Source organism: Syngnathoides biaculeatus, chromosome 10 (genome assembly GCF_019802595.1).
Source record: "Syngnathoides biaculeatus isolate LvHL_M chromosome 10, ASM1980259v1, whole genome shotgun sequence".
Taxonomy (NCBI): Eukaryota; Metazoa; Chordata; class Actinopteri; order Syngnathiformes; family Syngnathidae; genus Syngnathoides; species Syngnathoides biaculeatus.
In genome coordinates, this window is record NC_084649.1 from 26,973,959 (window position 1) to 27,001,941 (window position 27,983).

Below are 27,983 nucleotides of genomic sequence, written 5' to 3' on the forward strand. Positions count from 1 at the left end.
CCCAATGAATGAAAAGGGAGTGTCAAGAGAAAAGTCACACAGGCACGGGGGAGAACATACAAACTGGGATTTCAACCCCAATCCTCAGAACTGTTAGACCAACACTCTACACTTGTATCACTGTGCTTCCATAGAATTTTGAGTACTGCAGTTCTTAAACGTTTTATACAGAGTAACGCCTCAAAAAATACTTAGGTCTAAGAGTATTAGCACCATTTTATGATAATTTCAGTTTAAATCGGATTATTAGGGATTACTACGACCATGTCATGATCATTTTTTACATTTCAGAACATTGTCCGCGTTTTCAGCTCCACTGAAGGAGCTGCGGAAATTTCCTGCAAGTCCAGGAAAAATAAAAACACGTGACAAGTGACTCGGGCTTCCTCTCAAATCCCCCAAAACATGCTTGTAACATATTTATTTTGATTTTCAATAAAACAAAGGGCAACACTTGTATGATGTATGTTGTGATTTTGCAATCTTTAACATCAAATGAGGCCGCACGTGGCCCCTAAACTGTAACGACATTGTCACCAAGCTCAAGTTATAGACAGTACATCGAAGGATAATAATAATAATATTCAACAAGGCAGTCATTATTAAGTGCAATACACGTTATTTAATTGCAGCTTCAAAATGGGACCCAAAGACGTGCAAATACAAGCAAGTTTGAAAATACAGTAAAGTCGATATTTTCAGATTCAATCCCTTTTATCAAAGGCACGGGGGCGTCCGACATCCCGTTTTTCACGATTATTCTTTCATTCAATGTCAGAATAGAATATAGAGATAACTATTTCAAAATGGGGACATGAACGCATCATTCTGAATGAAATAGCAAGCGCACAGTTAATAAATGCAGCATGACCATTCGGAACACGAGTTGAAATGACACGATATTAGGCACAGGAAATGTTTGTAATACTTTCCTAAAGTAAATACGAATACAAAGAAGAAAATGTTAGGCCATCCTTGTTCCTTCAATTTCTCTTTTTTTTTTTTTTTAATCCCTGGCACGACTAAAGTACAGTGTACAGAAATGCTCAAAGAATAGAACGGACATGACAAAAATGTAATTGAGTTATTGTATATCTTTTAAATGAAACTTTGTCAGTTGCACCAAGTGATTAAAAATCAACAGGAAATCTAAGAAACTATATTTTCTCCTTGACTATGAATACTTTTCTATCTTTGGAAGACAAAAAGTATTTGCTCACTGAGACGTTCTGAGCAAAAACATGCAGAGATAAAGATATGAAAACAAATACTGAAATCTGAGTATGACCACGAGGTACTCATGAAATACTTCATTAGGCACAATCCGTATCCACACGTGACGGGGCAAAAACACCACAAACGGGTCCGGACTAGCGGTTAGCATGTCTGCCTCACACATGAGAGGTTCCGGGTTTGAATCTGGAATTTCTCCAGCTGATTGTGCAGGTGTGCCTAATATTTCGGGGTCAAGGCACCATCAAGGTTATCCATATTTCGCGCAAGCCTCTTCCGTTTCGTTCTCCTCACTCAGAAGCGGACGCAGCCGCTCGTTTCTTCGGCGTCGTCCAAGTCGATCCCCTCGCAGAGGGAGCCCTGCAAAAAAAGAAAACGTCACGAACCGGCCGGCACGTTTGGCGGGATTGCAAAAGCGGCGGCGCTTGTCATGAGATGAGCCCAAACAAAAATGACGACGAGAAGAGGAAAAAGGAGGCTCGGGCTACGTCATCTGAAATACTCACAGACGGACATTTCCTATGCGAGCCTGCGAGGTTTAAAGACAGAAAAAGAGAAACAAGACAAATGTAGACACGACAAGGCGGACGTACAAGTAGGAGCATGCTTTTCATTTCTCCTTGCTGGTTCGTGAACATGCAGCCAAACAACAGCACCCATCAGGCTTTATTTTCTTGACTTGTGTGAACAATCTGTTCTCCCTTCCCCTACCGTAGAAAAAAATGGAATAGTCCCATTATCTTACATATGGGGCACTCAACACGTGGCCCCCGGGCTGCGTTCCGGCCCACCGGCGGCACCATTGTGGCCCCCAACAGATGAGATCAGTTGAAAGAGAACGAAAGGAATCGAAACATTATCAGTTTTCATCCATCTCAGGGAGCCGCCATGATGGCGGATGCATACTGAAATGAACGTCATTAAAGGGGAATTCCGGTGGTTTAGATTAACAACGAATCCAACTTGTCATGTCATATCTACTGTACCTTGAAATTTTGAGGTTAATCCGATATCACTTAATGGTGTTTTGAGAAGATTCTTGTCGGCAATTACGAATTTTCATGGGTGCCGCCATTTGGGCGAGTCTCATGACCTACGTACGCAGATGTGACGCATCAGATGCGGCAACAAAGGCTCGCTCATGTTGGGACACAATTGTGGCCAGTGCCGATTTCTGGGATTTATCCTCACCTCATGAAGAAATCGCCGTACCGGTTGATCGGGAAGACGGAGGAATACGTCCATAAAGATTTGAACCTGCGGCGGTAAATAGTAAGTTTCTTTCGGCTTGTCCCTTTCGGGGTCGCCACAGCGTGTCATCTCAGATGAACGCACGTATATGTTTGGCACAATTTTTACGCCGGATGCCCTTCCTGACGCAACCCTTCTCAGGGAGTGGAGGCCCCAGTGGGATACGAACCCACAACCCCTGGTTTACCAAACCAGTGCTCTAACCACTGAGCTACATTATTTTGAACCTGCGGCGGTAAATAATGTTGAATATTCGGATGGTTCTCCGGACGGGAACGACGCGGAGTCTGACTACTCGAGAACGACGCGCGGGGGATTATGTGCGTAGACAAAGGCTCGGTTACATTCCTACGCAATCATGTACAGCGCTGATTTCTTGGATTTATCCTCATCCGATGAAGAAATATTCGGGATGGTTTTTTTGGACGGGAACGACGTGGATCTGACGACGCGGAGGCCGACGCGCGGGACACACCATTCATCCATCCTATCGATTTTGGAGCGTGTTCAGGCGATCCAGCAGAGGACTGCACTAAGGTCAGCACTCGTGGCCGTGAAGGATGGTAGAACCCATCGGTCGAACGTCGACCTTATATTGCGGGAAAGGTTTTAGCCAACAGGGTGGCAGGGGTCCAAGTGAGAATGAAATCATCTTTGGCTTGGTGCAAGTTAATTCTGCCTCCACAATAGCGCCACGATAACTCAGCTGGTAAAGCGTCAGCTTTACAGTTCTGAGGACCTGGGTTTGATTTTTGTGGATTTCTTTCGTGGACTTTTATGTGTGTGTGCGTGGAGAATTGTGGAGTTTGCATATTCTCCCCGTGCCTGCGTAGGTTTTCTCCGGGCACTCCGGTTCTTGGTCCTTAAATGATTTTTTTTCTTACTGGCCAGAACATGCCATGACATTCCTCGGATTATTTCTACATGACCTATTGGATGCATTGTTAATCCAAACCACCGGAATTCCCCTTTAACTACCTTTTGTGTTTACTTCGGTATCTGTTTTATGAGGTTCGTTGCGCGAAGACCGGGACTTGTCTACAAGCCAGCGACACGCAGACAACCTGTCGAAAGTGACTTGTTGGTGATAGCCAAGATCACTTACTGCGCCAGAATACGGATTTAGTGCTTTCCGTGACGTTCATTAGTCATAGATACCGATACCGATACTACCTTTTGTGTTTACTTCGGTACGTGTTTTATGAGGTTCGTTGCGCGAAGACCGGGACTTGTCTACAAGCCAGCGACACGCAGACAACCTGTCGAAAGTGACTTGTTGGTGATAGCCAAGATCACTTACTGCGCCAGAATACGGATTTAGTGCTTTCCGTGACGTTCATTAGTCATAGATGACAATGCCGAATGGTAAAGAAGGAATTTTAATCCGAGATCACATTTATAAGTATATTATTGCACTGAGGAATTCTTATTTGGTTATTCTCTCTTAGCAAAGTCCACACACAGTGAAAGACGGCGGGGTGGGGGTCTACATGTGACGACCGGGACGGGAGGGAACCGCTGAGCGACACGGCCGGCGGCGGAGGCGACACTGACTTGGCCGGGCCGTCCCTCGGGCATCAGGGCCGACGGCGTGGGGGCGAGGGGCAGCCAGGGCTGGTTGCCCGCGCTGTACAGCCGGGGGCGCTTGACCTGGTCGTGACTGGCCAAGGGCGTGTAACTATTCCGCCGGAGCAAGAGGGCAGAGTCCTTGGGGAGTTCACCCTGGTAGGTGTAGGGAACGGGGGGGGAGAGAGAGAGAGAGAGAGAAAAAGCAGAGCTGCCAAGACGAAGGCGGAGCACAGAAAGGACGACTCGGTGGACACACTCGGAATTTGTCGAGAAGGAAGGAAGGAAGGAAGCGTGGAGGCTAACGCGAGTACAATCGCGATGCGACCGGGGCGATCTCGATAGCATCATCGGAGCTCATTTCGTCAGATCAACAAAAGGCATCAGGCCACAAAGAAGAAGGAAAGGAATGAAAAGAGCCGCAGTAGCAAAAAGTCAGCAAAACCTGGAGACGGCGACATGAAACTGGGATCCGCGTTCCGGTCCTGCAGCGGCACCGAAATGTGTACTTGTGTGGAGCACGTCGTTTGGAATGGCCAATCGCTGACGTATCATCAAAGAAATCGTTGTTTGGATGAAAAATTTGCAGGCCATAAAGAACCATTTTTTTTGCTTTTCGTCCCAAATTGAGCATCCAGTACAGAATTTGTAATTCCCGTTTTTTTGGGTGTGAAATGCAGATCTAGATGGGCATCTGAACGTGCGTCTAATAATCTCCTTATTAGATCTCTAACAAGGATTATCGTCACTTACAAGAGGTCGGTCGCGATGCGTGTTGACTGCCTCCACGTTGAGATAAAACATTTCCACTTTACAGCCTGGAGGAGGGAAATAAGACGTGTATTAATCCACCAAAATACATACTCCCTATTTTTTATTCCCAAAAGTAGGTGAATTTGTGAATATCGACGCAGGAATCAACTAGCGTTTGCTGTCAACCCCGAATAATAAATAACAGTACATCCTCGGTTCTTGTCCACACTCCATTCTAGAAGGCGGTTCGAGAAGTGATTTGTTCGAAAACCGAATTGATATTTCCCATGACAATCAATGGAAAAAGAAATAATGCGTTCCAAGCCTAAAAGATTTGGCTTTTTAAAGCATTTTTTTTTTTAGCATTTCCTGATCAGAAACGGCATATTAGAAATACATGTATAGTTGAAATACTTCATATAATAAAATAATTTCAGAAATATATTTACTTTTTGCTTAAAATGTATGCTTTAGTAGTAGAGTAGGCTAGGCCACGAGTACATCGCCGTATCTGTAGCGGCTCGGCCCACGGCCTTGTAAACAGTTTTTATTAACAAAAGTGCTGAATAACTTTAAGCAATAATGAGTGGGAAAAAATATATATATTTTTACAAAAAGATACAAAAACATTAACCCATAACTAGAGTTAACAATATCTTGGAAACAAAAAAAAAAATGCGGAAATGCTAATGTAATGTAGCATTAATAAAGTTCACAAGAAAAAAAGCAATGCAAAACTATCAACTACTGTGTCACATCTCTTGGGTGGGGGTGACTCGCCCCCTGCAAGTTCTTTTCTTTTCCCAAAGAATTTATCTAGCGGCACTTCTTTGGAGCCACGATTGGGGCTTAATAGTCCTGAATAGGAAGAAAAAACAGTCCGTAAATGGCGCTACCGGGAAAAGGTCTGCGTACAGAGGCTGCGTTATAGGCAATGACAACGTGCGGCGTGGGTCAGCTGGTCGGGGCGCGCGCTTATGTCATTTCCGGGTGTTGTCGGGCGCGTCCGAGTACCGATTTTTGTTCGAAAACCGATTTGTTCGAGAACGGGGAGGTTCAAGAAGCGAGTATTCACTGTAACGAAGACGATTCCTTACCATACGCCACCGGCGTGAGTTTGAGGACGGTGTGGAGCGGACATTTCATGTAGGGCAGATCTTCTGTGACGGGAAGAAAACCGAGGACACGATCAGCACGGCAGTCAGCGCGCGGCGCCGCGTAAAAGCCGTCACGGACCTGCACTTTTGTCCAGGAAGTAGGCCAGCAGACAGCGCATGACCGCCTGGTGGCAAACAACCAGCACGTTGCCTTGTCTCTCCAGCTCCATGATGACCGGCTCCAGACGCTGGACCAGGTCCTGGTACGACTGGAGGAGCATGCAAGGTCACCTCTACGGGTTTATTCGGATCGCACATGCAGAGACCTCATCTTGGGTCCGGAAAAAAAATATATGTAAGAAGTAAATAATCTTTCAAAACAACACTATTTAGTTCAGTCGACGATCCAAAGTCAAACTGTCGGCGTCATCGGCGAAAATGAACCAATGCGCAAGCAGTGTTTGCACACACATTTCAGAAATTACATGATAATAATTAGATAGTATTAATCTATAATAATTAGAAAGTGCAAAGAAATGTTCAGCGCTGCATGACCACATTAAAAGTCGAGGAAAACTGCTAATATATTCTTTATCCTCTGGAACAAACTGCAGCTTATTGACTCACTCAGTTGTCACACTTTCTTCTCCTATGTCGGTGCAACACTGCCCACTGGTGGCGAAAGAACAACAACCAGAAAGAAGCGACTATGTATTGTAATGTCATTTGCAGATCATTTATGATCATATACTCCAAATATTTTCTCATTTTTTTTAGAAAACGCATTACCGAGAAAAAAGTTGGATATTTTGCCGTTTCTGGTTCTGTTATTACCATCAATTTTCACCTTCTGTGGTGGCAATATATAACCCCCCGCCCCACAATTTTTTTTTCTTCCAAAAAAGCACTTGTGTGAGTTATAATTCTTTAAACTCAAAGGTTTGTGTGACTTTTGCAAAATGTTTTCCCCGCACATTTGTGGCTACTTTTGGGGTGTTGGACTTTGGAGGGTCCTCAGTTCGGGTGTTTTGTGATTCACGTGCAGTGGGGGGGTGGGGGGGGTCAGTTACCTCCCCACCGGGGTAACGGTAGTGATATTTGTCCTGGTCCCTTAACGCAAACTCCTCCGGGAACGCACTTTGGATCATCTCGTAGCTCATCTCCTCGCACACACCCTGAGGGTAAAAAAAAAAAAAAAAAAAAAAAAATTAAAAAAAGAAAATTGTTGTATTTGATCTGACCGTGGCTGTGAAATGCGACGTCGGGCCGCCGACCGCGTCAATCTCGTTGAGTATTTTCCACTGTTCGTAGGGGACGGCCAGTTCCTCCGCCGTCTGTATGGTGCGCCTCAGCTGGCTCGTCCACACCTTCAAATCTGACAGTTTGTGCTCCTCGATGAACTTTCGGAGGGCGCGGGCAAACTACAAAAAAAAAAAAAAAAAAAAAAAAAAACAAACAGCTATTTTATACATATATATATTGTTTTTCACAATTTAAAACAGCGTCATGACATTTTCATGTACTACACGTACATAAGGCGTACTTGGAGACGGCTACAACTCCTCAGTGAGTTGGAGTAGGATAAAAATGCTCTTTGCAGAGGATAAAGAATGTGTGCCTGTGAGGATTATTACATGATCTGTCTACATGTTGCTAATATCCGTTGCTTGGGGTTAGGCTATAATTATCTCATTAATGTAAATGGGTTATACAATTTTGGGGAGTCGTGGAACTTACCTGTTTTCCGCGGGGAGATAGTTCTGAATCCCCTCCGATGCGGCCCTCGATGTTGTGGTCGCTCTCGCCGTGGCGGCACAGGTAGATGGAGTGCGAGTGCACGTGGATGTTCATGAGGTAGTAGACGATCTTGCTCTGGATGTAGTCCTGCACCCGGTTCACCAGAAAGCGGCGGCCCACGTTCATCACCTTGATGAAAGACAGGTCCCTGCGAGACGAGGACGCCCAATGTCAGCCTCTTGTGGCGGTTTACTGAATTGCAAAAATGTCCTGGAACACAACTGGAATTTTTTTTTTACAGGCAAAGGAACCTTACAAGAACAGCTTCAAGTCTAAAATGGAGGACATGTCGCTCCTTTGTGTGAAAAACTAAATTTAAAAACCTAAAAAAAAAAAAAAAAAAGTACATCTAGTATTTTTAAAATGGTACTAAAGTAAGACGACAGAAATTGGCTTTTTGTGCGACACGCAGCTCACTCTAAAACAAATAAAAAATTGGCTTTCCAAACAAAATAAATAAAATGTAACCACAAAATAATTTTAACGACATTCAATATTGAAATATACTTTTAATATACTTTTAAAAACTATTCATTTTGAAATGATGGAATGAGAATGAAATATAGCCCCCAAATAATGTAAAATTGTCATTTTTTAAAACCTTTTCAGACAAATAAATTCAAATTAAATATTCAAAATAAAAATGATGGTTAAAAATATTTATTAATTATTTTTTTTTGTAATGGTACTGCAAATATTTTTAGATGAACAAATGAAATTCAACATAAAAACATGTCATATTATGATGGTTATTATTCAGAGTTGCTGGACCTTTTCAAATAATTAGAACTACAAATATAACCCAACTTGAAATAAAAATGAGAATTACAAAATATCAAGTATTTTTGTTTTTCAGGACAGTACTGAAAGAATTTTTAGATGAATACATAATGTAATAAGTGAATGTAATAAGTAAGTAAATTAAAATCAAATGAAATTTAAACAAATAAAAATTATTTAAATTATTATTTCTTTTAGAAGCTAGCATGATTTAATTTTTCTTTTTTTTTTTTCTTTTAAATGAATGCACTGCAGTGATTGAGGTGTCTTTTGCACACGTCTTACTTGTCATAATCATCGGGATCCAACGGCTGGTAAGTCACCTTGTAGCACTCGATCCGTTTCAGGAAGTCATCCATGACCCGCTCTCGGTGCCGTTCGGGGTAGTCCGGACTGGACACCTTCACTTCCTTTTTGGAGCCATTTGCGGGCGTGTGAGCGAGCATTATTATGTAATAGCACGAGTGAGCATTATTACGTAATATAATCTTCCAGACGCCTACCATGATATTTGCAGCAATGACTTCTGGGTCGTCACACACGGACTCCACAAAGAACAACTGTTGGCGAGAGGCCAGAACCACAACATGACTCGCAGTGAGCCGCGGAAAGGCTACGGCGGTGGTTTGAATTATGGATTTCATTCGTGCCATGTCTCAAATCATTTTTCCCACGGAAATGAACGGAGACGGCGTTCATCTTAGAAAAATAGCAGTCCGCACGCACTATGATAACTTGATAAAAACACACAATCATGACATCATAATCTTGAAAAATTTTCAAACCAGGTCATTTATAGCTTGTCGAGATAGCATTGCGTTTTTTTGTTTTTTTTTTGTCGTCCGAACTCACCTTGAACGCGTTCTCCTTCGCAAACGCTTGAATGAGGTCTCGGCGCTCTCTCGTCGTGTTGGTTGCGTCAAAAACCTGACCCAAAAAAAACCAAAAAAACCAAAAGATGAGGATTAGCGCAGAGCCAGAGGCGCTTACGGTAAAAGGAGGGAAGGACGGCGGCGGGACTCACAGCGATCTGACCGCCCTCGTCTGTCAGGTACACCTTCACATCCTGCAGGGCTACCAGCGCACACTGCCTGGAAGACCGAGAAAATGGGGGGAATGAAAAAAATAAAAGAAACTCCGTCCATACGTCTCGGGTAGAATTCTCCTGATTTGGTCACATATTTCATTTTTGTTTTAAATTTCAAATCTACTTTGATTAATATTTTGAAACAGAGTTGACTTCATGCAGCAGTTTTCCTTCTGCTCAAGTGCCACAGTGTTCGATCGTGGGGGGTGGCGGCATTGCTACTACTCTTCATATTTATTCATTGTGCATTACGACCACAGAGGCGCTGACAGACACGTGGTAGCGTATTTGGTTGAACACTAAATGAATCCTCGTTTTACTGGGAATGACAAACAGCTTGAAGCAAGCAGGCCTTGCTTCTTATTTGGAAAACTGGCTGAATGAAAGCGATAACAGGCACTAAGGTAGACTATTAAAAAGCATGTTTTAATAAGTTAAATTAGTTTCAAGTGTGTGTGCGCGTGTGTTTGTGTGTGTGTGTGGGGGGGTGGGGAGGGGGTTAGGACTCTTTTAAAAAAAAAAAAAAAAAAAAAAAAATCACTGCAGCACTGCGTACCGGTGGACTGGCATCTGTGAATTTGTCGTTTTATTGGAAGCTATTCCCTATTGGGAACCAAATAACTCACCCTTTTCCCTTTACCGCCAAGCGACTATGTTGAAGTGAGATGAGGAGTTTCGTTTAGACTAAAGGCATGCTTTGCAGTTATAACCAGAACTTCAGGTGTGGTTGCAGCAACAAGACGAAGTGTCTCGTTTGTTGATCCTTTGCGTATGTCAACGAACACTTTACAGACATGTTATTAAATGTTCAAATTTGTGAAAGATAACACATAATCAGGTTAGAAAAAGACTCAATGTCATCCGTGTTTATTTCAGGCGACAATGTGAGCCAGCTTTTAAGTAAGGCGGCGAGAGACAGCTGCAGCTTTGGCGTTGACATTTGGGTCACGGGAAAGCTGACGGGGTTCGGACGTGATTTCATCGCAGCGGGCGCACCCGCGGCGTCAGCATTAACACTTACTTCCTGATCTTCATGGCCTCCTCGTTGTCGTGGCGGAAGAAGTCGTAGGACTTGTAGGCTCGGACGGCCTCTCGGCGGTAAACGCCCAGGTTGAACACTGCGGGGACACGACACAAGTGACTTTGACAACGGACTAAATTTAACAGCATCACAAGAAAATGGCTCCTATTTTTGTTGTGAAACACTCAGAGGGGGGGTTCAGCTGGAGTACAAACACTAACCTTCGGCTGATCAAATGTCATGGAGACACAATGCACTTTATCTTTATCTTTTGTTTTGTTGACATGAGATGTTGCTCCACTTTTCACTTTTCTTTTCCAAAAGTTTTGCCCTTGACTCGCCGCCATCGTGCCGACTACTTTCTACACATAGCGCCGAGTGCACCGGCACCAAAACTCAAACGTGGTTCTTGTGAAGTTCTGAAGCCGAGATTTTGCCTTGATATTTAGCTGGGGCGGAGGGGGGCGTCCGTGGGGGATCTGGTCATTTGAGTAATTCCATTTAAAAAGAAATTGTTTACAGGGATTTGAAATGCTTGAAAAACAGCAGCAGTCGGAGAACTCCACGAACCCCCAACCGTGCGGCCTCGCATAACGCGCGAACCAGAAACCGGCACCGAGTTCTTACCTTTGGTGGGCACGCCAATCCAGTTGAGGTAGCGCGTGAGCTTCTTGGACACGTACGTCTTCCCTCGGGCGGGCAGACCGATCATCACGATCACGGTGGGCGAATTCGTCATGTACGACGCCCACGCTGCGTGGGAGACGGGAACAACGTCAAACGCGACATTTTATTTTCAGGGCATGACACAAGAACATAGATGACGTCAGAGCCACACTGAAATCTAGCGATGAATAACGCCGGAAAGCGGGCGGTTGCTTGGTACAATGATCAATGCAAATTGACTGGACATTGGTGTGTGTGTGAGAGAATCCCACTTCTCTGGCCAAAAGCTTTTTTTTTTTTTTTTTTTTTAAAATTGAGAACAACTTGGAATTCCAAGTTTTGGGAGAAATCAATCGGGTTACTATTAAATTGATACAAAAAAAAAAAAAACAATTATAGGAGTTAATAATCACTGTCTGTAATACTAAATAGTAAAAAAAAAAAATATTCTTAAAATATCCCAAACTTTATTGTCATCATCAGGCGTATCTTTACAGAGAAAAATCCTTTAAAGTTAAAATATTAGCAAGAACTCTTCGATCCCAACACGAGCCATGATTGAACGGCACCATTGCCACGTTTCGTTCCCTTCAAGTGGAGGAGCAGGAGGTGTACCTAATGAAGTGACTTACAGCATTTCTTCTCATTCAGCCTGTCGTCCGCTTTCTTGCCGGGGGCGGGGGGCGCTCGCCGGTTCGCCATGCGAGCGACTTCTGAAGACAAATCACAACAAAAGCCGCCTTTGCAAATTCATCGAATCGGATCGGGTCGCCCGGCACCACCAGAATCGTGTCGCGCTGCCACATCATCGCTCCAGACGACGAGGCGGCGGAATCTGGTGACGTCACCAGCCCCCACGACGGAGCCCTCGGCGTACCTCGTCAACGGAACGTCCGCGGAACCGGTGCCGCGCCGCGCCGGCTGGGTCCGAGCGCGGGTCTCGGGCGTGCCGGTTCGGTCGCGCCGTCCTTGGGAAACCGAGCGAGCCGGCCCCGCTGGTGCCCTTCCAAGGCCAGCAGCGACTGACGGGAGGTGTGCGGCGACGTCACGGAACCGTCCGTTACCGTAAAGCTGCAAAAAGACGGGCGGGATGACCCGAGCAAAAACACAACATCAAAAAAAAAGTACAGCAAATAATACCTTAGGAATTATTTCAGTAGTTTATTGCATCCAAAAGGTGAACAAAAATTGCACCAAAATAAAAGTTCATCAACAGTTCCGAAAGAGCATTTGGAAATGGTACAAATACTGCATAACGTTTCAGTTTACTTTGACTTTGAACGATTGAAAAACTTGCAATTGCCTGGCGACCGGTTCCGGGTGTAGGCGCAGTCAACTGGGATTGGCTCCAGCACGCCCGCGGACCTGCTGAGGCTCAGGATGAAAAATGATTGAAAAGCAAAAACTTTCACACGTTTTCCTTTTTAAGACCTTACGAGTCATTTTTAAAAAGTGACTTGTATTTTTTGCATCTATGTGACTTTTCGGTTTTGGTTGTTGTTGTTCTCGCTCTTGCAGTTTTTCCAGCCTCACACTTTATCACTTGCAACGTCGCGTCGCCTGCTCTTTTTGACATTTTGAATTCCTTACAATGACCATCTTTAAAGGTGAAAACCAACAAATATTGTTGGCAGAAAGTGAGCGTCTCCAAATGAAAATTGTGTTACGTCACTGTTCTGCATTGAAATATTTTGCATGCTTGGTCTTGAACTTTTCTTCATACTGGAAGCTACAAAACGCAGCAATCCATAGAAATTCGGGCCACATCGCCATAGGAACGGAATGCGCTGTCAAAAATGGAGGATCCCCGAGTAGCAGCAATAACAAAGAAAGATCATCAAAGGAATCAACAGATTTTATTATACGGAGCTTTCTCAGGTCCATTTTCTAAAAACTGCTATTGCAAAAAGTCCCAATTTCCCAGCACAAACACTGTACAGTAAAACCCGAAACATGGTCGCATCATATTTCATCCATTTGGAATACAAAAAAAAAAAAAAAAAAAAAATAGTAAGACAAAGCCGAAGCGGTCGCCCCAACCCTGCATTCTCTCTCCGGTCATGTTGCTTTCTTTGCTGCACCCAAAATATCCCGCTGCAAGTTCACATTCCTAAAAGAAATCATTTTGTAAATGATGGAAAATCCCAGAAATAGAATCGAGTTGTCCAGAACGTTTACCATCCGTCCATTTTCTATCCTGCTTTACTTGAAGAGGTGACAAAAATGCGGCCTGCATGGAAGCCAAGCGAGTGAACGACTACACCGTCAGTGAATCCGCATAATTTCAAAGTTACTTGGATTTCAAAACATATCCAATATAGTTGTTTTCTCTGACTTCCTCCGTCATTCAAAATATAATATACATAACTGTTAGGCTTTAGGTTAAGTTTAATAAATCTAACAATAACATTGAAAATATACGCCGCCGCTTTCGCCACAAGTCGGCGGCAATATTTCACCCGGGTCGCCTGGAAAAGCGGTTTAGAAAACGGACGGACGGATGAACACGCAGCATCGGTGCTAAAGCTAAGAAAGGAACAGAACCGGCCGGGGGAGAGATAATCTAAACTTGCATAGTTCCATTCGTGACAGTGGTCCTCAATGAAGAAGGCAGACAGTGGTCATAAAACAGAAGTGAAATAAATTAAACAAACAACCTTAAGATGCCCACCTGTGTTAAATTACTGGCATTATGTAGCATGTGTTATACCTCATTTGGCTGTACAGTATTTCACGTTCCCGGCCAGCTATGTTAAAAACCACGTTCGAAAAAAAAGGGGTTGGGGGGGGGGGGGGGGTCAGTAGCGTTGCACATGTGGCTCGACGGGTCCTCGCGTGTCTGCTTTAAAAGACGACGAGTCCTTTTGCCGTGTTCACATTAAGGTTTGATTTTCCACAGCTGCAAAACACAAACACAGAAAAGGAGAAAAGACGGAAGGTATTCAATTTAAAAAAAAAAAAAAAAAACAGTTTGAACCTCTTTTGCAACGATGAAAAACAACACAAGCACAAGAATATATCGAAAAAGTTCAGTGAGGTAAGCAGACTGCATGCTTAAGCAGTGCTTCTCAACCCTTTTAGACTTTAAAAACTACTTCGCTCTCCAAATAACACCAGAATGATCAACATCAAAATACAGGGGAAAAAACTGTTTCATATGCTGCAGAAAACCATGGAAAAGAAAAATTTTTTTTTTTTTTTAAATGCCACTATTGATTCAATTAAAATTTGCACATCCTGTAAATGTTGAAAAACAATTCACATGATGTGTATGTATTGTACTGTACTTGACAGTTAAACAATTGAACTGTATTTAAAAAAATACTGCGTGAAAAAAAAACGCATATTTAGAAGCTTCCTTCTCATCCACTTGATTGTATTTCATGAGTCAAACGCTGTAAATTTAATTTGTATTCACTTCAGAGATTCTTTTTTCATGACTAGAGAGAGTCCGTGTACTACTGGTGGTACTTGTAAAACACTTTTAAAATCTTTTCCCGAAGGTACAATTTTTGTTTTTCATGCGATTACGCCGTTAATTGGTCACCAAACAAATTAAAGTAATAATTAAAGGGACGACTGCATTTCCAGCTACCGTAATTCCCGGCCTACAGAATGCACTTGGTTATAACCCCCAGCCAGTACATTTGTAAAGGAAATACCATTTGGTACATAGCTACGCCACAGCTGTGTAAAAGCCGCATGTGCCCACATTGAAACCCACATTCAAACACAAGATATTTACAAAGAAAGAACGCACACACAGCGTTAACGCTCGTGCCGCCACGCTAACGCCGCCGCAGTAATGCTAATGCTAACGCTGCCGCGCTCACAGAGCCGGTTAAAAAAAGAACATTCCAATAAAAAAATCACTGAGACACGGCAGTTACATGCTAGCGCAGTGCTAACAGGGCCGGACTGGTAAAAGTCACTTCCTCGGCACGTATATTCCACCAGTCTCACTCTTACCTTTTCCGCTCGAGTGGCCCCCTGCGGCCGTTAGAAAAAAAATGCACAAATTACCCACATCACCGCATAAACTGGAGGGTTGAAAGCATGTGAGAAAAGTCGTGGCTTATAGGCCGGAAATTATGGTACTTATTTGTATATATATATATTTTTTTTTTTTTTTTTCTACAGTTGTACAACGCGACTCACTCTGATGTTGAAGCCCAGCAGGTCGCTGACCACGGCGGACACGGCCGACAGGATGACCACCCTGGTGATGTTGTAGATGAGCGGGTTGACCGTCAGGCCCAGAAGGCGGAACGGCGTGTCCAGCTCCTGCCGCGGGAGTCGGTCGGGCGTTAATAAATCGCTCAGGCGTCGAAACGTGTTCTCATGTCACCTTCATCAGTTTCGTCGCCAGTTTCAAGACGTTGTTCACGATGTTGAGCTCTTCTTTCTTGTTGGGTTTCTTCTCGATCTTCAGATACAAATTGATCTGAAAGGCACGCGAAGTGCGAGTGACACAGTGACACCTGCTGGTCACGCACAGTTACTGCCCAAAACATTTCTGAAGGGGAAAAAAGTTGTTATGCAACGAGATTTAAGTAGTCCTATTTTTATTTCTCTCCCTCTTTTTTTCGAGGGACTAAATAAATATCAACTCTCGCCGTTTCCGTGTTCTGACCTGCTCGGTGAGCAGCACAGAGGAGTTGCTGTACTTGCAGTTGGTCTCGGAGCCCAGCGTGGCGAGCCGAAGCAGGAAGAGCATGAGCGACGACGCCCACAGCATCAGCTCCCAGTTGGTCAGCGAGTCCAGGAAGGTCTTGTGGCTCTGCAGGAGCTGGAAAAACACGCCGGAAGCTTCAGTCGGGAAACGGGCCCTCAAAATGGCACAGCTGGGGATGGGGGGGGGGGGCTACGTTACATCCGTCACATTTGATTCCCAGTAACTCGTTGGGAGTAAGTGTATTTTTTTTTTTTTAAATATATTTTCAATGCAACATATTTTTGACTTAAATAATTTTGTTTAAACAAGTGAAGAGAACCTAAATACATGTGTATGCAATGTTCCATGTTTCGGGAAAGTGTGTATACCACGTTTGTGTTTGTCATCATTTATTTGTTTTTGTCTGTCAGCAAGACTTCTGCCTCGGGCTCATGACTCCATTTCCTATTTCCCGAATCCAAGGTAAACCCCTCGCGATGTTTTGACTCCATTTCGCCGATCAAACAAGAGGCGGGGAGTCACGTGACAGTACCCGAGATGACACGGAAGCCACATTTCCAGAGTGGCAAATCTCCATAAAACAATAGCGTGCGACTCGCAGTCAGAGGAGGCTAAAACGCTCGTGGCCTCAACATCGCGATCTGTGTTTACATTCCAGGCCAAAAAAAAAAACCAAGAACACACAAAAAATGAACTTCTGTGTCACGCTGTCATCTGTTTCTGCCTGAAAGTGTCCACATTTCAGCCTGCAATACCTCCACTTTGAACTTAAGAAATTTCAGAAGCCTAAACAAAGAAAGTTTCACCGATGAGCACTTTCTGGTGTCGAGTTTGTTTCATTCATGCTATTTTAAAATAATGTATTATTATTTTTTAGAATAAAAGTGATTTTGTTGGGGGCAGCACGGGGACTCAGCTGGTAAAGCGTTGGCCTCACTGTTCTGAGGACCCGGGTTCGATCCCGGCCCCGCCTGTGTGGAGTTTGCATGTCCTCCCCGTGCCGGCGTGGCTTTTCTCCGGGTGGGCAACTCCGGTTTCCTCCCACATTATTTAAACACGCTAAATTGCCCTTAGGTGTGATTGTGACTGCGGCTGTTTGTCTCCATGTGCCCTGCGATTGGCTGGCGACCAGTTCAGGGTGTACCCCGCCTCCTGTTCGTTGACAGCCGGGATAGGCTCCAGGACTCCCTGCGACCCTCGTGAGGATATGCGGCAAAGAAAATGGATGGATGGATGGATGGATATTGTTGGGCAATACTGTAAGTTGCACATCCTATTTAATGTTTTTGTCAACAACAAAAAAAAAAAAAACCCCCAAAAAGCCACTCAGTACTCAATTAATTGACTTTGACTTGGATCCGATTATTCCAACATGAGCAGTCCTCATCCTTCAGTACAATTTCGGCCGCGTTTGTCAACATTTACCTGCGCGCAGATGATGAACGAGATGGAGAGGGCGAGGAGGAAGATGGTGGACACGATGACGTCGACGGAGCGCTGCGGGCCTCGCCTCTGCAGGCAAGCAACGAAGACGAGGACGCGGTCAGACGGGCGGCGACGGGGATTAAAAAGGGGTCGGGGTCCGCACCCGTAGGAAGGAGCGCAGGGAGAGCCACATCTTGATGTTCTGCACCTTCTTCAGCCGGAAGTGAGGGATCTCAGACTTCTTGGCCTTGCGGGCAGACGTCAGGTGGCTGAAGTGCTTGGCGAATAAAAGTCTCTGCGGGAAAGACGGCGTGTAAAAATTGTCAATGGATGGAAAAAAAAAAAAAAAAAAAAAAATCATAAATCCTTTGGGGTGTTGGGGTGGAATTCCGGGGTAGACCTAACATGCACTAGAACCTTTACAGGTGACCGTCGTTTGACCTTTCAGCTATTGAACGCTCAACTTGCGCATCTCATCACGCTGCTCACATTTTGATTTTGTGGAACTTAAGACAGGACCTTCTCTGCGCGACTGCTGAGGTTGCAAAAGATACACAAAAACAGGAAAAGTCAAGCATTCGAGGAAGTTGTGAATTCTGCTGCAAAAACAGGACAAAAAGAGCAATATGGAAAATACTCGTTGAGCCTTTTTGAACTCGGACTTGATTCGGTTTAGCGAAACATGATTTTGAAGTTTTACTAGTGACTGTAGGCGATCTCCTTAAAGGTCCAATGTCATGAAATAATGCATAATTTTTAGTATGTTATTAATGGAAAAAAAGGCAGCCGGAATGGACCCATCCGTTTTTTTTTTCCCCACCGCAAAACGTGATTTTGACGTGTATGGCTTTTTGTCACTCCCGCCATGAAAATCCTCTCGAGGGATTTGTTTTCGAGAAGAAGCAGGAAGTGGCGTACGGGGCAGGCGCGGCCTCTAGCGGACTCGTCCGTTTCTACTAGTTTTACCCGGCGGAAGGGAGCTCGTTGTTCCTTGGTGTTAGCCAAAATGCCGGCTCGTTGCATTGCTGGCTATTGTTCAGACACTCTGGAGGATGAATTCATTCTTCATACTTTCCAAAAAGACCCGGTTCGTCGTAAAAATTGCATTGCACAGAGGCAAAGGACGAGAGCTTTGTGGGTTCCAAATGACAGGTAGGTGTGTATACAGCTACTTTAAAAAAAAAAAAAAAAAAAAAAAAAATAGTTGGCGGGTGGACGTAATCCTCTCAGAATGTAGATCCGCGCACACAAGTCAGGGTGCTAAATGTGTCAATTTACCTGTCGGCGCTGAGCACGGCTTCGGACGAGGGCCATGGCTTTGGCCGGGCTGGCTCATACATACTCTCTGGGAGTCTGTTGTTAAGTTAGAAGTGATCCGCATGTCATCTAAATGTGGCTCGAAACGATAGGGTAATATCGCCCCGGTCACTCCACTCGATCGTGAGATGTTGTCTTCTTTGAAAAGAGCTTCCGTGTCCCATAATAGGTGGCACGGCGTGTTTTCAATGACGAATGTCGCGGTGTGACATGACGGACAGATGATGCAGGCAATATGGCGACCACTTGGATGTCGAATGAGACTTCTGCAACTTATTTTCTTACATGCCCCCGAGGAGATGATTGGAAACAAATCGTGGAAACCGTAAGTGTGAAAACCTCTACCATGAAAAAAGCAAAACCAAAACGCTACTCCGTCACGGAGGCGTCTCTGGCCTCAATGGATCGCATCGAAGAGTGGAAGGCGGCCGAGTCCCGTATCATCCCGCCAACAAACAGAAACCTCCCGGGCGGAGGGCCCACTCGCCTGCTTGTACGTCCTCTCGGCCACGCACATCATGAAGAAGAAGAGCCCCGTGAGGCACACCCGGAGCACGGTGGTGATGAAGAAGAAGGCGTAGGCGCGGGCGCCGGCCGGGCTGAAGGCGATCTCCAGGAGCTCGGCGGCCGACGGCGAGCCGAGGCTGGACACGTCCAGACGCTGCGCCAGGCGGAAGGCGAAGGGCAGGAGCGCCAGCGTGGCCGTCACCAGCCCGCCGAACACCAGGTAGCCCACGCCTTGCTCCGCGAGCTTCACCTGAACAAGACCAGAAAATCAAACGGATGTTGGAAATGTTGCGGACAGGCGGGGTGGGGGCCACGTTCTTTGGATTCAGTCACAAACCAAACCTGCAGGTTGAAGAAAGAGACGGCGATAAGATCAAGTCATGAGGAGACTTAAAGCAATGGTGTCAAAACTACGGTCATCGGTTCCATCGTGGCCTGAAAAATAATAGTCACAAATTTTCTCAGCCTTTGGTGGGATTGATTCCCATTCGGTGACGGTGTCGCTATCTGCCCTGCGACTGACTGGCGACCAGTTCAGGGGGTAGTCTGCCTTTAGCGCGAAGCTAGCTGGGATCGGCTCCAGCTTTTCCACGACCCTTGTGGGGATAAGCAGCTGGGATGATGACGTGACAATTTTCTCAGCACCATTGCACGGCCTTGCGGTTACTCTCGTTTCTTGCCTCCAAAATAATCAGGACGGCAAGAGAATTCACTCTTCATTTGTTCAAAGGGGAATGAACGCCGGGCCACTAACTTACACACACACACACACTCAGTTGCATACAATGAGGAAGGATGCAAGGGGAAACAAAAGAAAATTGCCAAATAGAGCAGCTCTGCTTCGCTTTCAAACCTAAGAGAGCAAGGGGAGGCCAGAATATGCCAATTTGTTTTTGTCCCGACAGTAAAACGCTCACAACTGCGTGCTGTTTGGGTCGGCAAAATTCATTCAAATGGAATTCTGTCGTTTGCTACGTCGCCCAAAAAATACTTGATTCATTCAATACAGTAGAAAAAGCAGCAAACCTTTGACAAACAGCATGAATCGCCTTCACCGCTGATCCTCACAAGGGTCACGGGGAGTGCTGGAGCCTATCGCAGCTGTGAACGGGCAGGGGGCGGGGTACGCCCTCAACTGGTTGCCACTTTCGCACTCACAATCACACCTTGGGGCAATTTAGAGTGTCCAATTAATGTTGCATGTTTTTTTTTGGAATGTGGGTGGGAGGAAACCGGAGTGCCCGCCCGGAGGAAACCCACACAGGCACGAGGAGATCATGCAAACTCCGCACAGGCGGGTCCAGGATTGAACCGGGGACCTCAGAAGTGTGAGGCCAACGCTTTACCAGCTGAGAAACCCTGCCGCCAACTGTGAGAAAGTATATCAGAAAATATATTTGATCCATGTTCATCTATGTTATGTATGCCAGAAATAGTAGAATGACACGCAGAGCGACGAAATGATCTCCCACGACCACCACCAATGAATCGATAATGTCACATTAGTGTCCGTAAGGTGTCAGTCAGCAAAGTAATCCGCCGGCTGGCGTACCCGAGTGAGGATGATCCCGCTGATCTCCAGCACCGACATGTCCGCTTTCTTACACTCGCCCTGCTCCCAGATGATGGCGCTGACCCGGTCCCGGGAAGGGTGGCACGCCTGGAGCCAGGACAGCTGGTGCTGCGACGACACGCCGGGGCCGTCATTGCAACTGGCATCGGTCTCGGTCTTTCAGCGGCGGTCTCACCCCTGCGATGCCCTGCCGCAGGCTCTCGTCGTCGCTGCTCAGCGTGGTGGTCTGCTGCAGCGCCAGGTCGCCCCCCGTGAAGCCGACGTCGTCCTCGCTGTCGCTGCTCCCCGTGGAGGCGGAGTCGGGGCCCTGCAGGAGCTCCTCCCACATGGTGTCGTCGGTGTCGGAGGCCGGCCGGGAGCCCGCGCTGGGTCGCAGGCGCTCCAATTGCAGCGGCTTCGCCTTGAAGGCCGCGGCTCCTTCCTGTTGTTGCGCAGGTCGGGTCAAACGGGGTAAATGCAGAGAAAATTGGCCCGAAATTGAACATTTTCAAACCTTCCTTTCAAAGAATGCAAGAGTCTGATGACTAAACTTTTGAGCACTTATGCTGACGACTTGTGGGATTGTGTTCACATTTTTAGTTCTGATTGGTTTGTTTCCACCCTGGGAAAAAAAAAATGCTAAAACGTCATCAAGTGACAGCGAGAAGGTTGACCTGAGGCCGGACTGCAGCTTTGGTGGTGGACTTCCTGGAGCGCACAGAAGACGGCGGCGCGGATGGCGGCCAAGGGACGGCGGGCATCACGTCCACCGGTTGCACGCCTTGCTCTTCCTCGCTCGAGAGCTCATCCGAGGCGCCGAAGCCAGACTTTCGTTTGCTCTGTGACGAGACGACAAAAAAAGTCGTTTAGAGCAGTGTCTTTATCAAAAGCGTTTGAATTTCAGCACCTGTGGATTCCCTCATTCATAGATTTTTCTAAAAATATACGGCATACTTTTTCAATTATGGGGCGATTGGTTTTTTGCCCCCAAAAAGCAAAGCTGGTGGGCATGGTCCACATCTCCCACGGAAAGCTGAGATCCGCAAAATATCGTTTTCCTTTTTCATACCTGGTACAATGTGTTCATAACGCTTATCCCACACCACTTTATTTTGATATGTGTTCTTTTCATAATACTGTATACAGTGATGCCTCGGTTCTCGACCAAAGTCCGTTCCAGAAGGGGGTTCCAGAAGTGATTCGTTCGAAAACCGAATCGATGTTTCCCATTACAATCAATGGAAAAAGAAATAATGCGTTCCAAGCCCAAACAATTAGGCTTTTAAAGCATTTTTTTTTAGTTTTTCATGACAATAAAAATACATGTATAGCTTAAAAACTTTAGAAAATAAAATAATTTACGAAATACCCTAGAGTACCCTAGGCAGGGAGTGCATTGCCGTATCCGTAGCGACTCGGCCCCAGCCTTGTAAACTTTTTTTTTTTTTTATGAACAAAAGTGCAGAATAACTTTAAACAAGCAACTTGCTTTCTTTGGAGCCACGATTGGGGGTTAATACGGTCGTCCTCCATAAGAAGAAAAACAACAGTCACTACTGGGACACGTCTGTGTACAGAGGCTGCGTTATACACAATAACAAAAGTGCGCTGGTTGCACCACGCGTGTTGTGACGTTTTTTTTTTTTTTTTGGGGGGGGGGGCACGTTCAAATTGACAATAGCAAAGTGCGCCGTGTGCGTTATGTTATTTCTGGGGTTTTTTGGCGACGTAGGAATTCACAACAAAGTGGCGTGGGTCAGCTAATCTGCCCGCGCGCAGCATGTTATTTCCAGGTTTTGTCGGGGGCGTTCAAGTACCGATTTTCATTTGAAAACAATCGCAGAAAAATCTGGAAGTTTTCGCTCGAGAACTGATATGTTCAAAAACGGGGACGTTCGAGAACCGAGGCTTTACTGTATGATTCTTTGCTGCTGCAACCAGTGGATTTTCCTGCTGTGGGATCAATAAATATCATCATCTTTTTCATTTATTCACAGATTGTTTTTTTTATTTCAACTCCAAAATGTAACACTTTAAGGGTCGACTTTGGAGGTTCTACTGTATTTGACAAATAGCAAGTGCACTTTTGGGAAACATTTGCAACCCGTCTGGTGTCCCCCAAGGTTCCTCGAGCCGCCTTCATCCGCCGAGTCCGAGTGTCCTTACTTACCATTCTCCTCGCTCGCTGGACTTCCTCGAACGGCGACGAGAGCTGCGGCTCCTTCTCCTCGCTCTCCTTCTTCTCGTCCAGTTTCTTGTGGGCCCTGCCCTTCCTGGGCCTGATGGAGACAGGAAAGAAAGGAAACGGCTGTCTGCTTCGCTACACAGACCCAAAGGCGGTCGGGGCCAGTCTTTGCGGGTCTCACCTCCTCCTGCGGGCCGGACCGCTGCCGGTGCTGCCGGCGGCCGGACCGCCCGCGGGCCATCGGCTGCACTCGGTGGACACGATCTGGCAGTGCACGGTCCCCAGCAGCAGCATTAGGCACAAGGGCCCGAAGGTCTCGCTGGCGCTGGCCCGGGGACCTCCACATAGAGCACCACGGCGGCCACTGCAGAGGGAGAGGAACGTCCAACTGGTCTCACGAGGAAAGGGCATCAAAACAAGATGCAGGCCTTCCTGCGGTGCTCACGTGTGACGCGTAATTACTGTAAACACCCAAAGCGGAAGCAACAGTAGGCACACCTGAACAAAGTTTATACTCATTTTGAAAAATATATTTTAACTGATGGTGTAGTGGTCCACACGCCTGCCTTTGGTGCGGGGAGCGTGGGATCGATTCCCGCTCAGCGGTGCCGTCTATATCTGCCCTCGCGACTGTCTGGCGAACAGTTCAGGGCGTAGTCCGCCTTTCGCCCGAAGCTAGCTGGGATAGGCTCCAGCTTTCCTGCAACCCTTGTGAGGATAAGCGGCTTGGGCAATGACATGACATTTTAAACCACCGCTCAAAATATCTCAAAGTTCATTTAGCGATCGATAAAGTTGAGATAAAGTCAATGTATAGTTTGTTTGTGCTGTGGTCGCACTGGACTCGGTTTTCCACAAGTGACATTTGTCAGAATGCGACAACTAACACGGGTCAGGATAAAAGTCAATATTTGTATGAAAAAACATCTCCAGGCCACGAGAATAAAAGCAATACTTTACATCCGATGTACAGCATTCTTATATTTGACTGCCTTTCATTTCTTCTCTAGTTATCGTGCCATCGACGGCATCATTGAAAAGGCACAAAGTTCATCATCATCATCATCAGCAGCAGCAGCAGCAGCAGCCGACCTTGCATAAAGTAGAGCAGCAGAATGCAGGAGGAGATGGACTTGGAGGTGACCTGGATCCACCACGGGAAGAAGAAGGGGAAAAGCAGCACACGGACCAAACCCTTGCGAGTCAACGCCGTCCAGGGACTCTGCGGTTTGGCTTTGCTGAACGTGGAGCCTGCGAGGGGGAGAAGCAATGACGGCCCCCGGACGCGACCGCTCGGCAGTTTGGACTCTCACCTCGGACTAAGTCGACGTCGATGAGATCGGACTTGATGTGGCCCGTCTTCCTGGGCTTGCTGTCCAAACCCTATTGGAGAGATGACTCGGATAGAGGAACACCGCAAAATCCTTTCTCCTTTTTGCAACTTTTTCTCTTCATCTCACATTTAAATCCGTTTGCTCCAGAGACTTCTCCCAGATTTGTTGATCGTAGGCTCCGATCTGCGGCATCGACAACATTTCAATGAAGTCCAAGTGACTTTCTCGGCTTGACTGTGGCCATCGTGCGTGCGCTCCGCCACTTTTATAAATACACCTGCCCACCTTCTCTTGATACCAGGATATTCTGGCCATTGTGTGTTTTGTTGCTGGAAGCCCTGATCCACAGTCAGCTCATTTCACAGAGAGCAGAGGCGAGCCGGGGGCAGGAAAACACCACTAAAACAAACAGGAGGGGGTGACCGAACTCGCCAGAAAAGCGCGATGTGACAGGTTATGCGGTTATAAAACTTTCGAAAGGCAGGTTAAAAAGTAACCCGGAAGACGTTGGATTCTCTGCTGTGTCGGCTAGCTAGCAAAGTTGCCAAACTTACCTGTTAGGAATGGTCGAAAGACGCTAGGTAATCATTTCAGAATGGAAACTTATCGCCCTTTGCTGTTTAATTGGAATGCAGACGTTTTTGTCGGCCGCTTTTCACCGCTTCAGAAGTGTACAAAGTGGTGAGGCGCGGCGCGCCCCCCCCCCCACACACACACCTTTAACGTCACCTTTCACTTCGTCGACGTGAACGTGACCAAATGAATGTCATTAGACAGCGTACACCTGCTACAAAGTAGCCAAATTGAAGCTTATCGCAGGCATTCCGTGGCGTGCTTCTGTTTTGACAACACAATTAATCGTCCGCTCTCCTTTTCCGGGTTTGCACTGTGAAGATTGTTTTTACATCTTAGTTTCTCCCTGAATTTTTCCTGTCAGGCAAAAATGTGGCTGCTTCCCGATAGCTTCGGTGGACCAATCCTATATAATGTAATCATTAATTATTGAATATAAATAATGTGGCAGAAACACTTTCAACAATTTCACTGTGCAGCTTACGAGGCGAAAGACATGGAGCACCTGTCAGACTAAACGCAGGACGCAAACGGAAGTGGACGAATTTCAGGTTATTTTGGCCAATCAGAGAAAAGCACGGAAGAACGCGTTTACAGCGGGTCCTCACCTTACGACAGGCCCGACATACGAGATTTGTATCTCTCGGCAAGATTCACGTTTTAAACATTTCATTTTCATACCAAGGTTTGCTTTAATAATGTCTTAATTTTTGATTAAGAGTATTTTATTGATAAGATCTCATTTATAGCCTCCCCCCAGGTTGATCTTTGACTTCAACCTCGAGTTTCAACAACATTCAATTGGCAAAATAAAGAAAAAAATTATACAAAACAACAGTATGTTGAAGTGAGGGGAGGAGCTTCGTTTAACCATGCCCTATAGCCTTCCATCCATTTTCTATGCCACTTATCCTAACAAGGGTCGCAGGGAGTGCTGGAGCCAATCCCAGCTGTCAACGGGCAGGAGGCGGGGCACCCCCTGAACTGGTCGCCAGCCAATCGCAGGGCACATGGAGACAGACAAACAGTCACACTCACAATCACACCTTGGGGCAAATTAGAGTGTCCAATTATTGTTGCATTATTTTGGGATGTGGGGAAAAAAAACAAGAGTGTCTGGAGAAAACCAACGCAGGCACGGGGAGAACATGCAAACTTCACACAGGCTGGTCCGGGATCAAACCCGGGTCCTCAGAAGTGTGAAGCCGACGCTTTCGAGCTGCTCCACCGTGCCGCCTGCCCTAGCCTTGTCAAAAAGAAAAAAGTGTTTCGCACTGTCTTGTATGAGAAACTATCATTCATTCAAAATAACATGTACAGGTAATTTGAGCAAATGTCATTTTGAAATAGCTCAATTCAAAAAGTGAGACTTGCATATGGCTTTACGTGGACATATATGGATATTTATGGATTTTATGTCATTTACCTTTGATAAATATGGCCTACAGCTAATCGAAACTGAATTCACCGTGAGAATATGACATTGCAGAAATTGGATATGACACTAGAAACATTGAAAATGGATTCCAATTAAGAAATGAGGTAGCAATTGGCCTTTTTCGAAATTCATCTCCTGCATAATCTGACATTTTTTTTTTTTTTTTACCATATTGTAATTATTTAAAATGCACCAGCGTTTGATTTTTAGAACTTCGTCTGGTGCGCATCAATCTCTGTCTTCAAGCATTCTAATGACAATCCCCACAAGCGTCCCGTTAGTCGAGCCCGAGGAATCGAACACGGGCGCGCGTACGTACGGGCTGACGTTGGCGTGCGCATTGCCCCGTCGTGCCCCCCCCCCCCCCAATCATTTTGCCTGCTGACGCAGAGGAGCGAGACAATTAGTAGCACGACGACACATGTTGCAAGTCACCGAGGACGCCGAGAACCTGCTGTTGTTATTCATTTTCATCTCAAAGTTGCCACTGATTAAAATCATAATTGCTGCATGTTCACGCGTTCAACCTTTGCTTTGCTGATCATTTGCGAGAAGACATTCCGTTCTCTGGGGAGGGTTATTGGATGTGTTTTACATGTTTAGAGAGCTCATTAAAATGGCAAGTTCAAGCATGTTCTCCGATATTGGCCCACGACAATATTTCATCCGCAGTGCAATTCAAAAAACATTTTTCAGAGGACCTGATATTATTCTTGAAGCCAATAATGCTCATATATTTTTTTTCACACTGTTTGCATTACTCCCCCCCCCCAATCATTCTCTTTTTTTCTATTAATCGCAACGTCTTAACTAACAAAATTCAATAATTCTTTGACTGTGTTTACGTAACATTTACAAATAACATTCATTTTAACGTGGCGAAATTTTTCATTTGATGGCACGAATCATTTCAAACATTTTGGCGACTTTAAAGTAAGACAAAACATTGAATCATTTGTGCTCGATGTGATTTATGCGGCACGTTCAAAGAATAGTTTAGCCGAGCCGATTGTGGTCTTCAGCAAGATGAAAAATACTTTGGGATTTTATTCTATACGGTGTAGCCACGTGGCATCGTACAAATTTGAGTAGAAGTATTCAAGATTGAAAGATGGACGTTGCCTTAGCAACACGAGTTGTCAAAACAGTCAAAGATGTGCTTTGACTCTTTTTTTTTTTCCACTTGGAACTAAGAATTAATTTGATTCCAGTCCAGGTGATAAGTTCAATCAGCTTGCTCTACGTAAAATAATCATTTTTGTAACTCACGGGTGGAAATTTTATTTTTTTGCTGGTCGGTTTCTGGTCTCAAGGCCAACAAAGTGGAGCCAACGTCGATTTCATGCGGGGGACTTGGATTGACAAGTAAAATCGAGCAGAATTTCGAGGCGCAAACCGATGCGGAGGAAACATTTTGTGCTTTTGTGACTTTCCAGCTGGTCCGTTGTGCAATACTTTCAGAACAATAAACAAAACATAATGTATATTCATCTCATCAAGAGCTCAATGTTTAATCGAACAGCTCACCGCAACGTAAAAGTATTCAGAACTGACAACATTTTAAGTGATCATGTATTTATTTCATGAAATGTGTATTTTCTGGAGGGAAACAAAAGTCTAAACAGAAGATATATTTGTGCATTATATACTGTTTTTACATTTTGACATTCATTGTATCTTTGATCATCGGGGACAATTTTGAGTTTTTGCGCCATTCCAAAGGAAC

At 45.4% G+C, this 27,983-nt stretch overlaps 2 protein-coding genes and 1 long non-coding RNA gene across 5 annotated transcripts; 1 reads left to right on the top strand and 2 right to left on the bottom strand.

The window, feature by feature from the left end:
- Positions 1-389: 389 nt before the first annotated feature.
- Positions 390-12,952, bottom strand: pfkfb2b (6-phosphofructo-2-kinase/fructose-2,6-biphosphatase 2b). 3 transcript variants are annotated; one of them, XM_061831919.1, is made up of 16 exons: positions 12,129-12,952; positions 11,884-11,964; positions 11,213-11,338; positions 10,586-10,682; positions 9,502-9,568; positions 9,330-9,404; positions 8,981-9,037; positions 8,763-8,887; positions 7,638-7,845; positions 7,175-7,321; positions 6,971-7,075; positions 6,040-6,169; positions 5,901-5,963; positions 4,804-4,868; positions 4,039-4,206; positions 390-1,593 (listed from the first exon to the last, which is right to left on the bottom strand). In XM_061831919.1, the coding sequence occupies exons 2-16, from the start codon at positions 11,951-11,953 to the stop codon at positions 1,528-1,530; spliced, it is 1,569 nt and encodes a 522-aa protein (XP_061687903.1). In that variant the 5' UTR covers positions 11,954-11,964; positions 12,129-12,952; the 3' UTR covers positions 390-1,527. The 3 variants fall into 3 exon arrangements, with proteins under 3 accessions (XP_061687903.1, XP_061687904.1, XP_061687905.1); XM_061831920.1 differs by having other exon boundaries at positions 11,867-11,964; XM_061831921.1 differs by lacking the exon at positions 4,039-4,206.
- A 136-nt stretch (positions 12,953-13,088) lies between these two features.
- LOC133507148 (protein PHTF2-like) lies at positions 13,089-25,312 on the bottom strand. Its single transcript, XM_061831918.1, is given in 18 exon segments — positions 13,089-14,150; positions 15,410-15,535; positions 15,600-15,695; positions 15,885-16,040; positions 17,352-17,438; positions 17,515-17,646; positions 19,156-19,425; positions 20,728-20,856; positions 20,924-21,169; positions 21,402-21,566; positions 22,898-23,006; positions 23,094-23,244; positions 23,247-23,276; positions 24,005-24,163; positions 24,226-24,295; positions 24,373-24,429; positions 24,532-24,645; positions 24,801-25,312. Coding segments are annotated over 17 exon segments (2,034 nt in total). The 5' UTR covers positions 24,562-24,645; positions 24,801-25,312; the 3' UTR covers positions 13,089-14,129.
- On the top strand, positions 16,170-17,501 carry LOC133507150 (uncharacterized). Its single transcript, XR_009796753.1, has 3 exons — positions 16,170-16,946; positions 17,059-17,185; positions 17,362-17,501. It is a non-coding gene; the product is annotated as an uncharacterized LOC133507150 (long non-coding RNA).
- Positions 25,313-27,983: the final 2,671 nt, after the last annotated feature.

What these genes read in the sequence shown, in the direction of transcription:
- pfkfb2b (XM_061831919.1), bottom strand. Translation starts at nt 11,953, where the DNA reads ATGGCGAACCGGCGAGCGCCCCCCGCCCCCGGCAAGAAAGCGGACGAC. An exon ending in GCTGAATGAGAAGAAATGCT is followed by an intron (nt 11,339 to 11,883) that starts GTAAGTCACTTC and finishes TCTCCCACGCAG; the next exon opens with CGTGGGCGTCGTACATGACG. An exon ending in CTTCCTGGACAAAAGTGCAG is followed by an intron (nt 5,964 to 6,039) that starts GTCCGTGACGGC and finishes TTCCCGTCACAG; the next exon opens with AAGATCTGCCCTACATGAAA.